The following is a 15880-nucleotide window of genomic DNA, read 5'->3' as shown; positions in this document are numbered from 1 at the left end:
CGCTACACTACAGCGGCACCCATTTTTTTTTGTTGTTGTATTTTTCCTGCGTGCAGTTTTATTTGTTTTTCCTATTGACCTGGATTCTTCTACAGAATTTTGCCAGGAACAACACTTTTGTTGCCGTGGGTTCTTTTACGTGTGCTAAGTGCGTGCTGCACACGGGACCTCGGTTTATCGTCTCATCCGAATGACTAGTGTCCAGACCACCACTCAAGGTCTAGTGGAGGGGGAGAAAATATCGGCGGCTGAGCCGTGATTCGAACCAGCGCGCTCAGATTCTCTCGCTTCCTAGGCAGACGCGTTACCTCTTGGCCATCACTCCACAACATATGCGATTTGATCTTATCTTGAATAATTTCTTAGCTTCTATTAATTTATCACGTCTACTCACTGCAGTTATTTTTGGTTGATTTTTATGTGAACCAAATTCCTAAGATTTCATGTTTATGAGGTTCTGCTTCATTTTCCTTTCTGGCAAATATCGGCCTTTTGATTTTATAATTGTATCTACTTCATTTGAACAATAAAAGGCCTTGACTGTTGATTATTTACAAAAGTCGATCGATCCTCCTTCTCCTCAATCAATCAAGATCTTTATTCGATCTACAAATCAAACCCACGCAAAGGCAGTAAAGGAAAGTGGAAAACACGATTCAAGGGAGGCGATCGTGTTTCGCACCTTTCGGATGGAGTTGGGTTGTTTCCCTTAGATTGTCTTTTCAACTCGGGGATGCGCGAGAGCTTGGCGTGTGTGGGTGCGGCTCAAACGGATTACTAAATCAAGCACAATTATCGATACTAGCAATGGGCGATTGACCCTTCTCAATAAATCAACTACACTGATCCATTCACCCTTTTTTTTTTCTTTTTCGTTTTTTCTTTCTTTCTTTTTCTTTCTTTTTCTTTCCCTTTTTTTATATCATAATTATTATTTATTCATTTATCCTCAACAGAAAATCGTTCTCACAGGACTAAGAACCCTCAACAGAAAATCGTTCTCACAGGACTAAGAACCCTCAACAGTAAATCGTTCACTCAGGACCAAGAGCCCTTCACAATCACTAAAAAATCATTCAACAAGACTAAGGACCCTTTACACTCTCCACAGAAAATCATTCACACAGGACTAAGAACCTTTTACACTCAACAGAAAATCGTTTACACACGACTAAGAACCCTTTACACTCAACAGAAAATCGTTCACACAGGACTAAGAACCCTTTCTACTCAACAGAAAAACATTCACACAGGACATAGAACCCTTAACACTCAACAGAAAAGTATTTACACAGGACAAAAAGAATCCTTTATACTCATCAGAAAATCGTTTACACATGACTAAAAGAATCCTTTACATTCAACAGAAAATCGTTCACGCAGGACTAGGAACCCTTTAAAAGCAACAGAACATCGTTCTCACAGGACTAAGAGCCCTCAACAGAACATCGTTCTCACAGGACTAAGAACCCTCAACAGAAAATCGTTCACACAGGACTAAGAACCCTCAACAGAAAATCGTTCACACAGGACTAAGAACCCTTTACACTCAACAGAAAATCGTTCACACAGGACTAAGAACCCTTTACACTCTCCACAGAAAACCATTCCCGCAGGATCCCCAGACTGTTCGCTCACAATCCTGCGACCCATCACACCTTCGAGCTGTTAACCCTGGCGGAACGTTTAGTCTTCTTGAAAAATCGTTCGCGCATCACTAAGAATCCTTTGCACACTGAACAGTAAATCGTTCAGACAGGACTAAAAGAACCCTCTACACTCAACAGAAAATCGTTCACATAGGACTAAGAACCCTTTACACTCTCCACAGAAAATCATTACCGCATGACTAAGAACTCTTTGCCCACTAAACAGAAAATGGTTCACACAGGACTAAGAAACCTTTGCACACTCAACAGAAAATCGTTTACACAGGACTAAGAACCTTTTACACTCAACAGAAAATCGTTTACATAGGACTAAGAACCCTTTACACTCAACAGAAAATCGTTCACACAGGACTAAGAACCCTTTACACTCTCCACTCTCCATTCCCGCAGGATCCCCAGACTGTTCGCTCACAATCCTGCGACCCATCACACCTTCGAGCTGTTAACCCTGGCGGAACGTTTAGTCTTCTTGCACGAAGCCCGCAGCTTCTTGATGTCCCGATACAAGGCGCCGGAGTCTAAGATGACGATGGCGAGAACGGTGCCGACGATGATAGCGATGCCGACGTAGCCGGCGGCTATAGCGGAAGGGCGGTCGTCGCTCGCGCTGGTCTTCTTTCTTCGGGTGGAGGACAGGTTTTGCTTGTCCAGGGTCAGCTCCTTGCGAATGCTGCTGAGGATGGAGGCGAGGCTTTCCGGGGAAATGGAGGTGGCTGTCGGTTTCGGGCGGGCTGAAAAATGGACAAAAAGAAATAATTGCTTCGTCGGTCGCTAAAACAAGTTGTTGTTGTTGTTAAAAAAAGGAAAAAAAAGAAAAAAAAGAATTGACCTTGTGACGCCGTGTCTAGACTATACAATATGTTTTCAATAAAAACAACAACAATAACAGAAAAAAGAGAAAAGAAGAAGAAGAAACAAAAAAAGAAAGCAAAGAATTGATCTTGTGACACTGTGTCTAGATTTTTCAACATGTTTTCGAAAAAAAAAGAAAAAAAGAATTGACTTTCTTATACTGTGTCTAGACTATACAACATGTGTTTTTTAAATAAAAAAGAACAAAAACACAGAATTCACCTTGTGATGCTGTGTCTAGACTATACAACATGTTTTGGAAAAAAAAGAATTCACCTTGTGATACTGTGTCTAGACTATACAACATGTTTTGGAAAAAAAGAATTCACCTTCTGATACTGTGTCTAGACTATACAACATGTTTTGGAAAAAAAAAGAATTCACCTGATACTGTGTCTAGACTATACAACATGTTTTGGAAAAAAAGGAAAAAAGAATTCACCTTGTGATACTGTGTCTAGACTATACAACATGTTTTGGAAAAAAACGAATTCACCTTGTGATGCTGTGTCTAGACTATACAACATGTTTTGGAAAAAAGAATTCACCTTGTGATACTGTGTCTAGACTATACAACATGTTTTGGAAAAAAAAGAATCCACCTTGTGATACTGTGTCTAGACTATACAACATGTTTTGGGGAAAAAGAAATTCACCTTGTGATGCTGTGTCTAGACTATACAACATGTTTTGGGAAAAAAAAGAAAAAAAGAATTCACCTTGTGATACTGTGTCTAGACTATACAACATGTTTTGGAAAAAAAAATAATTCACCTTCTGATACTGTGTCTAGACTATACAACATGTTTTGGAAAAAAGAATTCACCTTGTGATACTGTGTCTAGACTATACAACATGTTTTGGAAAAAAAGAATTCACCTGATACTGTGTCTAGACTATACAACATGTTTTGGAAAAAAAAGAATTCACCTGATACTGTGTCTAGACTATACAACATGTTTTGGAAAAAAGAATTCACCTTGTGATGCTGTGTCTAGACTATACAACATGTTTTGGAAAAAAGAATTCACCTTGTGATGCTGTGTCTAGACTATACAACATGTTTTGGAAAAAAGAATTCACCTTGTGATACTGTGTCTAGACTATACAACATGTTTTGGAAAAAAGAATTCACCTTGTGATGCTGTGTCTAGACTATACAACATGTTTTGGAAAAAAAAAAAAAGAATTCACCTTGTGATACTGTGTCTAGACTATACAACATGTTTTGGAAAAAAAGAATTCACCTTGTGATACTGTGTCTAGACTATACAACATGTTTTGGAAAAAAGAATTCACCTTGTGATACTGTGTCTAGACTATACAACATGTTTTGGAAAAAAACGAATTCACCTTGTGATACTGTGTCTAGACTATACAACATGTTTTGGAAAAAAAAAGAATTCACCTGATACTGTGTCTAGACTATACAACATGTTTTGGAAAAAAAAAGGAAAAAAGAATTCACCTTGTGATGCTGTGTCTAGACTATACAACATGTTTTGGAAAAAAACGAATTCATCTTGTGATACTGTGTCTAGACTATACAACATGTTTTGGAAAAAAGAATTCACCTTGTGATACTGTGTCTAGACTATACAACATGTTTTGGAAAAAAAAGAATTCACCTTGTGATGCTGTGTCTAGACTATACAACATGTTTTGGAAAAAAGAATTCACCTTGTGATACTGTGTCTAGACTATACAACATGTTTTGGAAAAAAACGAATTCACCTTGTGATACTGTGTCTAGACTATACAACATGTTTTGGAAAAAAGAATTCACCTTGTGATACTGTGTCTAGACTATACAACATGTTTTGGAAAGAAAAAAGAAAAAAAGAATCCACCTTGTGATGCTGTGTCTAGACTATACAACATGTTTTGGAAAAAAGAATTCACCTTGTGATACTGTGTCTAGACTATACAACATGTTTTGGAAAAAAAAAGAATCCACCTTGTGATACTGTGTCTAGACTATACAACATGTTTTGGAAAAAAGAATTCACCTTGTGATACTGTGTCTAGACTATACAACATGTTTTGGAAAAAAAAGAATTCACCTGATACTGTGTCTAGACTATACAACATGTTTTGGAAAAAAAAGGAAAAAAGAATTCACCTTGTGATGCTGTGTCTAGACTATACAACATGTTTTGGAAAAAAGAATTCACCTTGTGATACTGTGTCTAGACTATACAACATGTTTTGGAAAAAAACGAATTCACCTTGTGATACTGTGTCTAGACTATACAACATGTTTTGGAAAAAAGAATTCACCTTGTGATACTGTGTCTAGACTATACAACATGTTTTGGAAAAAAAAGAATTCACCTTGTGATACTGTGTCTAGACTATACAACATGTTTTGGAAAAAAGAATTCACCTTGTGATACTGTGTCTAGACTATACAACATGTTTTGGAATAAAGAATTCACCTTGTGATACTGTGTCTAGACTATACAACATGTTAAAAAAAGAAAAGACCTTGTGAGGCCATGTCTGGACTAAACAACATGTTTAAAGAATTGACCTTGTGACACCGTGTCTGGACTAAACAACATGCTTTAAAACAACAACAACAACAAACAAACAAAAGAACTGACAATTTTACGCTGTATCCAGACTATACAACGTGTTTTCCAAAATGGATTAGCCCTGTGACGTCGTGTCTAGACTATACAACATATGTTTTTGTTTTTGTTTTGTTTTTTATTGTTTTTTTAATTTTTTTAAAGAATTGGCATTTTGACGTTATGTATAGACTATACACATGTTTTCAAAACGAAAGTCAGTTTATGACACAGTCACAACATCTGTCTTGAAAAAAAATCAAAGATAGTACGACTGTTACTCACTCTATACCCTTCAAAACAGTATGTCACGATTTTCGAATATTTGCTTAAAAGACTACCTCACGACCAGTCAGCTTATCGTAATGGCTGAAAGTCAATGCCAGCAACGTCGAAATGTTCGTGCGTGCGCCAAATGATAACATACAGATGCGAACATGACTAAAGGTTTAGCCATACGTTAACATAGGTCAATATTTCTCATGACCTATGATGAATTATTTTGTAAGATCGCTTTTTAACACGGCTGACCATAGATTATATGTACATAACCTGACATACACGAGACATGCGGACAAACACAGCAACATTTAAGTTAGTAAATGGGACAACAACATAATAGATAAAAAGCATAAGAAAACAGTTCGGCTATATAATACTACAAAATCAAGTATTGGCCAAACGAATATATGGTCTGCATAACATTATGGAAAAGCAAGATAAAAACGGCGGCCACAAAGTGCACAATACAAAGCTAGTAAATAATCACTATATGTTGCAAACTACATGATTGAATACATAATGGATACATATATGAATATTGAACAATTACATTATTATTATTTCCGAAAAAAATAAGCAGGCGAGTATACATGTGGAAAAAGACAGACAAACAAGATAAAATATCGCATGGGCAGTATTCAAGCGTGCAATGGTGACTTTCTCAGGGTACAGAACATAGTGTGGCTGATTAAAAATAAGGAATAAGTTAACTTTCACACCAGAAACGTAATACGTAAGCATCAAGAAAACATAGCAGTGTGAAGATCCTTGCTCATAAAATTCAAATTTACCCTTGTCGCCAGTGTAGATACACCAAAGGTGAATACTTGCCCGCAAAATGCAAAGCAAGTCTTGCATGGGTTCAGACCCAGTACAGACAGGGCCATTTACTCACAAAGCACTGAAGGTTCTGACTTACCCATGGAGAACAAGCTGGGGTTCAGACGTACCCCCAGGGTATGGATGGTATGAATACTTATATAGCGCCTATCCTCGGTCTGAGTCCAAGCTCTAAGCGCTTCCCAAACTCGGGGTCATTAGCACATCAGGCTGCCTACCAGGGTAGAGCCTACTGACGGCTGCCACCGGGCGCTCATCATTCCTTTCCTGTGTCATTCAATCAGATTTCAGGCATACATACATACACACTCACTGACATATGACATTTTACGTGCATGACCGTTTTGTTTGTCTGCCCCACCGTGTAGACAACCACACGCCGTTTTCTGGGGTGTGCATGCTGGGTATGTTCTTGTTTCCATAACCCACCGAACGCTGACATGGATTGCAGGATCTATAACGTGCGTATTTAATCTGCGTGCGTATACACACGACAGGGGTTCAGGCCCCAGCAGGTCTGCACACATGTTAACCTGGCACCGTTACCGAGATTCGAACACGGGACCCTCAGGGGCCCAACGCCTTAACAACTCGGGTATTGCGCCCGTCGGTTACATTCCGACCCATCATGGGTCAATACTTACACACAGAGTACAGCTAGTTCCATTAAGGCTTCAGATTTTACCACATGTACGAAACAGTTCCATTAGAGGTTCAGACTTTACCAAATCTGAGTAGATTTTGTTTTTTCGGAGAGTTCCCCCTTAAGTGTGAAGTAATCTTCAACAAGATGGTGTTCACCTGAAGGAAGAAGACGAAGAAGCGACAGACAGACAGACAGACAGACAGGCAAATACACACCAAAAACCGAGTAAGCAGTAGCAGGCACTATAGGGTTGAACTATGCGGCTGGAGTTGAGTTTGAATAAAAGCAAAAAGGTAGCGTGTTAAAGAAACACGAAAGCTTTACATTGATATGCCCGTCAACAGTTCAAATGCACGTGAAACTCTCTCTCTCTCTCTCTCTCTCTCTCTCTCTCTCTCTCTCACGCGCGTACACAGAGAGAGAATTCTATGTAATCAACAAGCATATCAATGGACAAATATAATTCTAATAAGCAACAGAAAGGACACAGTGACGGTGAAAAGTGACTACTGCTGCTGCTTTGCAACCTTCAGGAGATGAACAGCCCTGAACATTTCATCTAGTTTACAAGTGCGGAGCAAGACAAGCTGGGCAGAATGTTAGTGGGGTTAAAATGGTGCCATCTTCAGGAGCAACAGAGCAAAGACAAAATGCGTTCCAACGTTCGGGGAGTCTGCCACAGTCCTCGTTGAAGCGACCATCTCCGTCATCATCTACACACAGACACACACACACACACACATACACAGACACACAGACACACACACACACACACACACACACACACACACACACACACACACACACACACACACACACACACACACACACACACACACACACACACACGTGCACGCACGTTCGCGCGTGAAATCAAGATGACAAAATAAATTAAAAAAAACAAAAAAACAAAACAAACGAATACGAAGAAAACAAGAAATCAGGAGAAATGAGTGAGACTGAAGAGAGAGACAGAGACAGAGAGAGAGACAGAGAGACAGAGAGAGAGAGAGATGGCTGAATCAGTGCATGTTCAAGCATGTGAGTATGTATGTGTTAGTGTTAGTGTTAGTGTGTGTGTGTGTGTGTGTGTGTGCGTGCGTGCGTGCACACACACACACACACACACACACACACACACACACACACACACACACACACATACACATGAGTATGTGCCTGCGTTGAAGAGACAGGAAAACAATGGACAGAGAGAACGAGACAGACAGATACATATCCAGGTGATTTAATCAGATGGGCCAAGCCCTTATGACGTAGTAGAGAAATGGACAATAATGTTAAGCCATTTCTTCTTTTAATTACTATCTACTGAAATGCATGACAAGTGCGCTTATCATATAATCAGTTTATCACCAAAATGTAATACATCATACCCTTGTGAAACACTGAAATAACAATATTGTTAAATGATTCACAGTTTGGTGAATCATCGATGAAAGAAGAAATGCTAACCACGCCACTACTCTTTAACGCAACGTTTGAGAAAGTGAGGGAAGTTTTTTCTTATTTTTATAAAAAAAGAAAAAAAAAATCCTTTGTCATCCGGGATGGTTTCTTGTTGTTTTTTTTTCACAGCGAAAATCACAGGGCAACGAAATACTACAATAACGACGAACAATGTCGAGCAGTGCTGATGGCCTTAGGGCGACACCAGGCTGACGGACTCCACACAGATGGACATCCATTGCCCTTCCCTGATAAGAGGCTCTGTCAGGGTGACCGAATATTTTCCCTCACCACATAGAACACCCTTCTATGGATACCAACAAAACCCTGTCTCGCGTGCACCTCGGGGATCAGCTGCATAGCACGAGACATAAATTCAGATCCCCAAAACCCCAAAACAGGCGTGGCAAAAGAGGTGGGAAAAGATCGTGCTTAGGTAGCAGAATGACAAAAGCAGAGCGGCTGTCAAAGAAATTCTTTAGAATCGGCAGTTGGAATTGTTCCAGCGCAAGAATGAGAATCTCAACAATTGAGAAATTGGCATATGATTTTGACATTCTATGTCTCCAAGAGACCAGGACAAGTGCAGACAGACCAATACATTTTGAGAATTTCACAGTCTTTCAAAGGAATGAAGGAAGAGGGGTAGCAATCATACTGAACAAAAACCTAAAAAACAAAGTTTCCACCATAAATCTAGAGAAATGGTGTAGCAACTCATGTGAATTATTGGGGGTGCGTCTTGACAAACCTGACGGAGTTCACAAAAGCATCGTGCTCATCAATGCCTACGTTCACCCAGGAACCTGCACAACAAAAGAGGATTGGGCCTTTTTAGAGGAAATAGAGAACGAACTTGGAGACTCGGTCATTATCTGTGGAGACCTCAATGCAAGATCGAAGTTATGGGACCAGCGGAACACCAACCCACAAGGACTCGCACTTGAAGGAATGATAGAGGAAATTCTTCTTAGCCCTTTAACAACCACATCCCCAACTCGCCTTGGAACAAGACAAGGGGACAGTGACAGTGTGATCGACATCGCTCTAACATCTCCAAAATTCAGAGCAGAAATGAATGCAGAGACGCTTCCATACCAAGGCAGCGACCACCTCCCGGTAGCTTTCAGTCTACAGAAACTGTCCGATAAACCCTGTATGAAACTGCGTGATCCATTTCAGTATGAAACCAAAGAGACAACCGTCATCGAAAAATTAAGACGCAGAAGAAACAAAAGAACGGCACTGAACAGGATGCAAACTATTCAGCCCCCATGGTGGAATACCGACACAGAGAGAGCCTGGATAGAAAAACATGCGGCTGTCAAACTTTGGCAAAAAGAAAGAACAAAACCATCTCCGGACAAAGATATTGAAACAAAAATGAAAGAAAAAACTAAACAGTTTGAAGTCACTGCTCAAGAGGCCAAAAATGACAAGTGGAAACAGTTTTGCGAGGCACTCAGTTATGACACAACATTGACAGAGTTCTGGCAATTTTATCGTCGCATGGAAGGGAAAACGTGCACACACAACAACAACCCCAGACATGTTAGACACTGACGGAACCAAGCTTAAGACAAATGAAGAAAAAGGATCTGCCTTGCTCAAACGTTTCATACAACAGAGTGATCAAAGAAACTTAGATGAGAAAAAGAAATATGTTGAGGAGTTAAGCCAAACCCTTATGCAGACTGGACCTGATGATGACTTGACAATGGATGATCTAAACGAGGCAATAGCTAAATGCAAGAAAGAATCGGCTCCTGGCCCAGACAAAGTTCGTTACTCAGACATCAAGGAGCTATCGGAAGAAGACAGAAGCAAACTTTTCAATCTATATCAAAACAGTTTCCACAATGGACAGGTGCCGGAGGACTGGACACACAGCTTCTTAAAACCCATACCAAAACCAGGAAAGGACCATCGTCAGGTAAGCGGCTACCGGATCCTAACCATGCAAAACATTGTTGGAAAGCTCATGGAACGCATGATAGCCAGGAAACTTGCAAGGGATCTTGAACACAGGCACATTCTCCCTTCAAATCAAGGTGGTTACAGAACAGGCAAGTCCACATGGGAAAATGCAGCTGCCTTTGCATATGAGGTGTATGAAGGATTTCAAAGAAAAGAAGAAACACTAGCAGTAGCAATTGACCTTGAAGATGCCTACAATAAAGTCCAGTTTGCGCACCTCATGGAGCTGCTACTAAGGTATGGAGTAAGTTTGACACTGACAAGATGGATAGCAGCAGCGCTTCAGGAAAGAACCGTCGTCCTACGCCTCGGAGATTGGATGTCTGCACCTTCTAAACTATCCATGGGACTGCCACAAGGGTCTCCACTCTCTCCTGTCCTCTACAATGTCTACACGAAGGGCCTTGCAGACTTAAACAACAATGGAATTGCTCGGGTGCTTACCCTTGCGGATGACGGCCTGGTCTTCAAAACTTCGAAAAATGCTCAGGAAAGAACTGAAGCCGTCCAGAAACAACTAAACAATATTGCTCAATGGTGCAAAGACACAGGATCTTCCATCAATCCAGCGAAAGCCCAAACGTTGCTGTGCACCCTCAACAACAAAACCGCGAGCAAATCACCACCTTCTGTGTCATTCGATGGGATTCAAATTGAGAAAACTGAATGCCTACGCTACCTAGGAATACACTTCGACAGGATGCTGACCTTCAGAAAACATACGGAAAACACTGTTCTCAAATGCAAAAAGGGCCTTTCAGTCTTAAAAGCAATGGCAACCAAAGGAATTGAACAACGCCACCTCTTCCTGCTATACCAATCACTCGTCCTCAGTGTGATCGACTACGGACTTGGGCTAACAACACCGTCTCAAAGCAACCTCCTAAAATTAGAAAGAGTCCAAAATGAAGCTATGAGGCTGATCCTTGGAACAACAAAAGACACGCCCACAGAAACCATGCGATACCTGCTTGACCTTCCTTCAGTGCAGGCCAGAAACAAGTTAGAACAGGTCAAGACCTACTTCAAAGCATTAGAAAACCCTCAAAACCCACTGCATGACGCAGTCAAAGAACCAAAAGGCAGCCGTCTAGGACGAGGAAGATCATGGATGGGGCAAGCAGAAGACACAATCCAGCTAGTATGCCGACTTCAAGACCTGAAAGAAACAAAAGAATGGGAGAAAAACCCCGAAAACCTCAACCATCTATTCAACACAGTCATTTCACCCACTCTAGGAAGACATTGTCGGGAATGGCCAGAGGGCAAAACTGATGCGGAAGTGAAGCTGCTTATAGAAGAAAACAGTAAAGAAGAGGACATCATCATATACACAGATGGCTCAGTCACCAAAGACCAGTCTGGCTGGGGATTCACTGCGAAACAAAATGGAAAAACAATTTGGGAAGAGAATGCTGCCTACAAAGTCACAACCTCCAGCCTAACGATGGAAGTTGAAGCAGTGACACATGCCCTCCAGTGGCTATCGTCCTTCCATACGCCCGGAAACCAACATGCCATGATTCTAACCGACTCAATGAACCTCATACAGAAAATTGAAAACGGAATGGGAAGCCCAGAGTGGCATAACGCAATGCGCAACTTTCAGATTAAAAAACTCACATGGTCATACTGCCCGGGACATGCAGGTGTTAAGGGAAATGAGCGAGCTGACAGACTTGCTGGTAACGCAACACCAACGAGCGGCCTACATCTAGGAAAATCGGAAATCCTCAGAAAAGTCAAAGAATACCAAAAAGAACAGGTACAAGGCCATCACACCATCGATCGCCTCAAAGAAATAGAAGCAGAGAGAGGGAGCGGCCGCAAATCTAACATGAAAGGTAGAGCACGATGCTTTGCAAATCAAACAAATATCGGCATCATTTCCAAACCAACATTGCGCAAATTTCTTCAAAACGGAACAGAGTCTCTGTGGGCCTTTCCAAACACAATAGACCGAGCAACACACTAGACGCCACGTTCTTGGCATCAGAGATCTTTTCCCATCCCTCTTGCGGCCAGTCAGTGGCGGCTGTGTGTGTTTGTGTGTATGTGTGGGTCTGTGCTTTTGAGTGCGTTTGTGAATGCGCGAGAGTGAAACTGTACACAAGTGTCAGGAGAGATATGTGTACGTGTGTGTGTGTGTGTGTGTGTGTGTGTGTGTGTGTGTGTGTGTGTGTGTGTGTGTGTGTGTGTGTGTGAGGGGAGGTGGGAGTGCAGGGGGAGGTGGGGTAGAGGATGAGGTATGTGAGTGTATGCATGCCTACACTGTGGGAGCAACAGGATATTGGAACGTGTATATATATATATATATATATATATATATATATATATATATATATATATATATATATATCTTTGTATGTACGTGTGTGGGGTTGGGGGTGGGAGATATGGGCGTATGTGTGTGTGCTTGTACAAGTAAGTGTTCATCTCTGTGAGTGTGTGTTTGTGTGTGTGTGTGTGTGTGTGTGCCGTGGAAGCTGCGATACGTAGACTAGAAATGAGTGTGTGGAGGAGGGGGTAGAGGAGGTGCAAGGTAATGTGTGTGTGTGTGTGTGTGTGTGTTGGAGCTCATGTACGTTTATATGTATTTGACTGTGCTTTCATATGTGCTTGTACAAGTAAGTGTTCATCTATGTGAGTGTGTGTTTGTGTGTGTGTGTGTGTGTGTGTGTGTGTGTGTGTGTGTGTGTGTGTGCCGTGGAAGCTGCGATACTTAGACTAGAAATGAGTGTGTGGAGGAGGGGGGTAGAGGAGGTGCACGGTAATGCGTGTGTGTGTGTGTGTGTGTGTGTTGGAGCTCATGTACGTTTATATGTATTTGACTGTGCTTTCATATATGTGAAACTGCATGTCTGGTGCATTTCTGTTATGCATGTGTGGGTGTATGTGTGAATGTGTGTCTTCATATTTTACATTTATTTGCTTATTTATCACCATTGTTGTCTTATTTATTTATTTATTTATTTATGTTTCATTATTATCATTTTATTAGTATTACTAATATTATTACTACTACCTTTTTCTATATTATAATTATTATTTATTTATTTATTTATTTATGCAAGCTTATCTATTATTTATTCCCCCGTTTTTTTTTTTTTTTTTGTTTTTTTGTGTGTGTGTGTGTGTGTGTGTGTTTTTGTTTTTTGTTTTTTGTTGTTGTTTTTTTCCAAGGCCTGACTAAGCGCGTTGGGTTACGCTGCTGGTCAGGCATCTGCTTGGCAGATGTGGTGTAGCGTATATGGTTTTGTCCGAACGCAGTGACGCCTCCTTGAGCTACTGAAACTGAAACTGAAACGGACCGAAATTTTTACCCCCCCCCCCCCTGCTCCCCTCTCCTCCACAAGATTTTGATTGGTGATGTGCTAGTCATTCAGCTATGACGACAAACTGTGTGTGGAGGAGGGGGGTAGAGGAGGTGCAGGGTAATGTGTGTGTGTGTGTGTGTGTGTGTGTGTGTGTGTGTTGGAGCTCATGTACGTTTATATGTATTTGACTGTGCTTTCATATCTGTGAAACTGCATGTTTGGTGCATATCTGTTAGGCATGTGTGGGTGTATGTGTGAATGTGTGTCTTCATGTTTTACATTTATTTGCTTATTTATCATCATTGTTGTCTTATTTATCTATTTATTTATTTATTTATTATTCATTATTATTATATTATTATTATTATCATTACTACTACCTTTTTTATATCATAATTATTATTTATTTATTTATTTATTTATTTATGAAAGCTTATCTATTATTTATTCACCCTTTTTCTTCTCTCAAGGCCTGACTAAGCGCGTTGGGTTACGCTGCTGGTCAGGCATCTGCTTGGCAGATGTGGTGTAGCGTATATGGATTTGTCCGAACGCAGTGACGCCTCCTTGAGCTACTGAAACTGAAACTGAGCTGATGGGAAGTCAACGAGGTGCTGGTGCTTACCGGACAGGGCGCCTTCAGGACACGATTCTTCATCCACCACGCTATCACAGTCATTGTCTTCATCGTCACCCCTCACTGGTTTTGTTACCGCGCATCCCTGTAACACACACACACACACACACGCGCGCGCGCGCGCGCGCGCAAGCACGCAAACACGCACGCACACACACACACACACGCAAGCACGCACGCACGCACGCACGCACACACACACACACACGCACGCACGCATGCACGCACGCAAGCACGCGGATATAATTTTATGCACAACAAACCAAAATTTTCAAATGCTTTTAGGATGAACAAGCCTACTAACACGTGCTTTCTGGTAATGTTTTTTTTTTTTTTTTTTTCCTTTTTTCTTTTTTTTTTGTGTTACGTCTTTCCATAATAAATCATATCAGGTTATGTTAGAAATATTTTATTATCGATTTTTGTAATAGTTCGACTGTGCATGCATTTCATTATTAGTCAACAGCAAGGAACACACTCGTAACGTAACAAGCGGCGAGTCTCCACTCAAGAAAAGAGAGAGCGGTGTCTCTTCACGAGTAACAGAGACAGACACACCCGGTGACCCCCCCAATCAGAAAATAATGAACACCCCAGCACGGGTGAATAATGAGTGATGTTTGGTGTGTGTGTGTGTGTGTGTGTGTGTGTGTGTGTGTGTGTGTGTGTGTGTGTGTGTGTGTGATTATTAAGGCAGTCCATAGGCCTATGCCGTAGTGTTAAGAGACAGTAACTTTTGTATCAACCTATTCAGCTATCTTTTTTTTGTATCAAATTTTGAGGCAAATGCTATGGTGATTATACATGGGTTGCAACGGGTGTTGCATTATCATGTACTGTGTACTTTGTTACGCCCAAACTTATATTGCTGCCTGCCAAAATTGTCGCCGGCGACAGTTCTCAAAATTGTCGTCAAATCAAAATTTGGGATATCACATAGTTATTTGAGAGAATGAACTAATTAGCTAAACATACTTCTGTACCGAACCAAGACTAAATGTCAAAATACACATCTTTTAGTAGATCTGTTGAAATGTGCTGGTTTGTGTGACATAATTTTCGCCGCTTCGGATTCGCATTACACTAATATGTGAACAACTCATTGGTATAACTTCGTATCTGTCTAAACATTTTCCTTTTTTTAATGGCTTTACCGCTCATAGCTTCTTAACGAACGTAGCTACCTTGGCCTAACGTATGTTGAACGATTCCCGCAGTGATGACTTTTTCAGCCAAATGGTTGCCGTCAACCATCTTTTAAACATTCGTATAGCGTCGATGGTTCTGTTAGTGTCATGCCATGTTCTCTCTATTTTTTCTTCTCTGTTTAACTGAAGACACGAAATAGAATGCTATGCTGTCTATAAATCCAAAAACAAAAGTTTCGGTAGCAAACCAAGATCGACCCAATATATTGCAGATGCAGACGTTAACGAAATAAACTGTTCACGATCCGGAAATACGGTTTAATCCAAAAGAATTCATATCTATCACCAGTATGACTGGATAGATTTTCTCTCTGTGTTTAATGCAAATACGGCATCAACAATACAAATTATTTGCAGAGAAAGTACATTTATCTAAGCTTACACACACACACACACACACACACACACACA

The 15880-nt window shown here is 40.8% G+C and overlaps 1 protein-coding gene across 1 annotated transcript in view; it reads right to left on the bottom strand.

Annotated features, from left to right (window-relative positions):
- Nucleotides 1-1626: 1626 nt before the first annotated feature.
- The window catches only part of LOC143283870 (uncharacterized), a 63052-nt gene continuing 48798 nt past the window's right edge, over nt 1627-15880 (bottom strand). Inside the window, exons 8-10 of the mRNA XM_076590250.1 lie at nt 14250-14346; nt 7526-7576; nt 1627-2401 (exon numbers count right to left, since the gene is read on the bottom strand). Coding sequence (XP_076446365.1) covers nt 2097-2401; nt 7526-7576; nt 14250-14346 — 453 coding nt within the window. The 3' untranslated portion in view covers nt 1627-2096. The remainder of the gene's footprint in view (nt 2402-7525; nt 7577-14249; nt 14347-15880) is intronic.

Source organism: Babylonia areolata, chromosome 7 (assembly GCF_041734735.1).
Source record: "Babylonia areolata isolate BAREFJ2019XMU chromosome 7, ASM4173473v1, whole genome shotgun sequence".
Classification (NCBI taxonomy): Eukaryota; Metazoa; Mollusca; class Gastropoda; order Neogastropoda; family Buccinidae; genus Babylonia; species Babylonia areolata.
The sequence above is the reverse complement of the archived record's forward strand: the minus strand, read 5'-3'. Positions and strand labels throughout refer to the sequence as shown.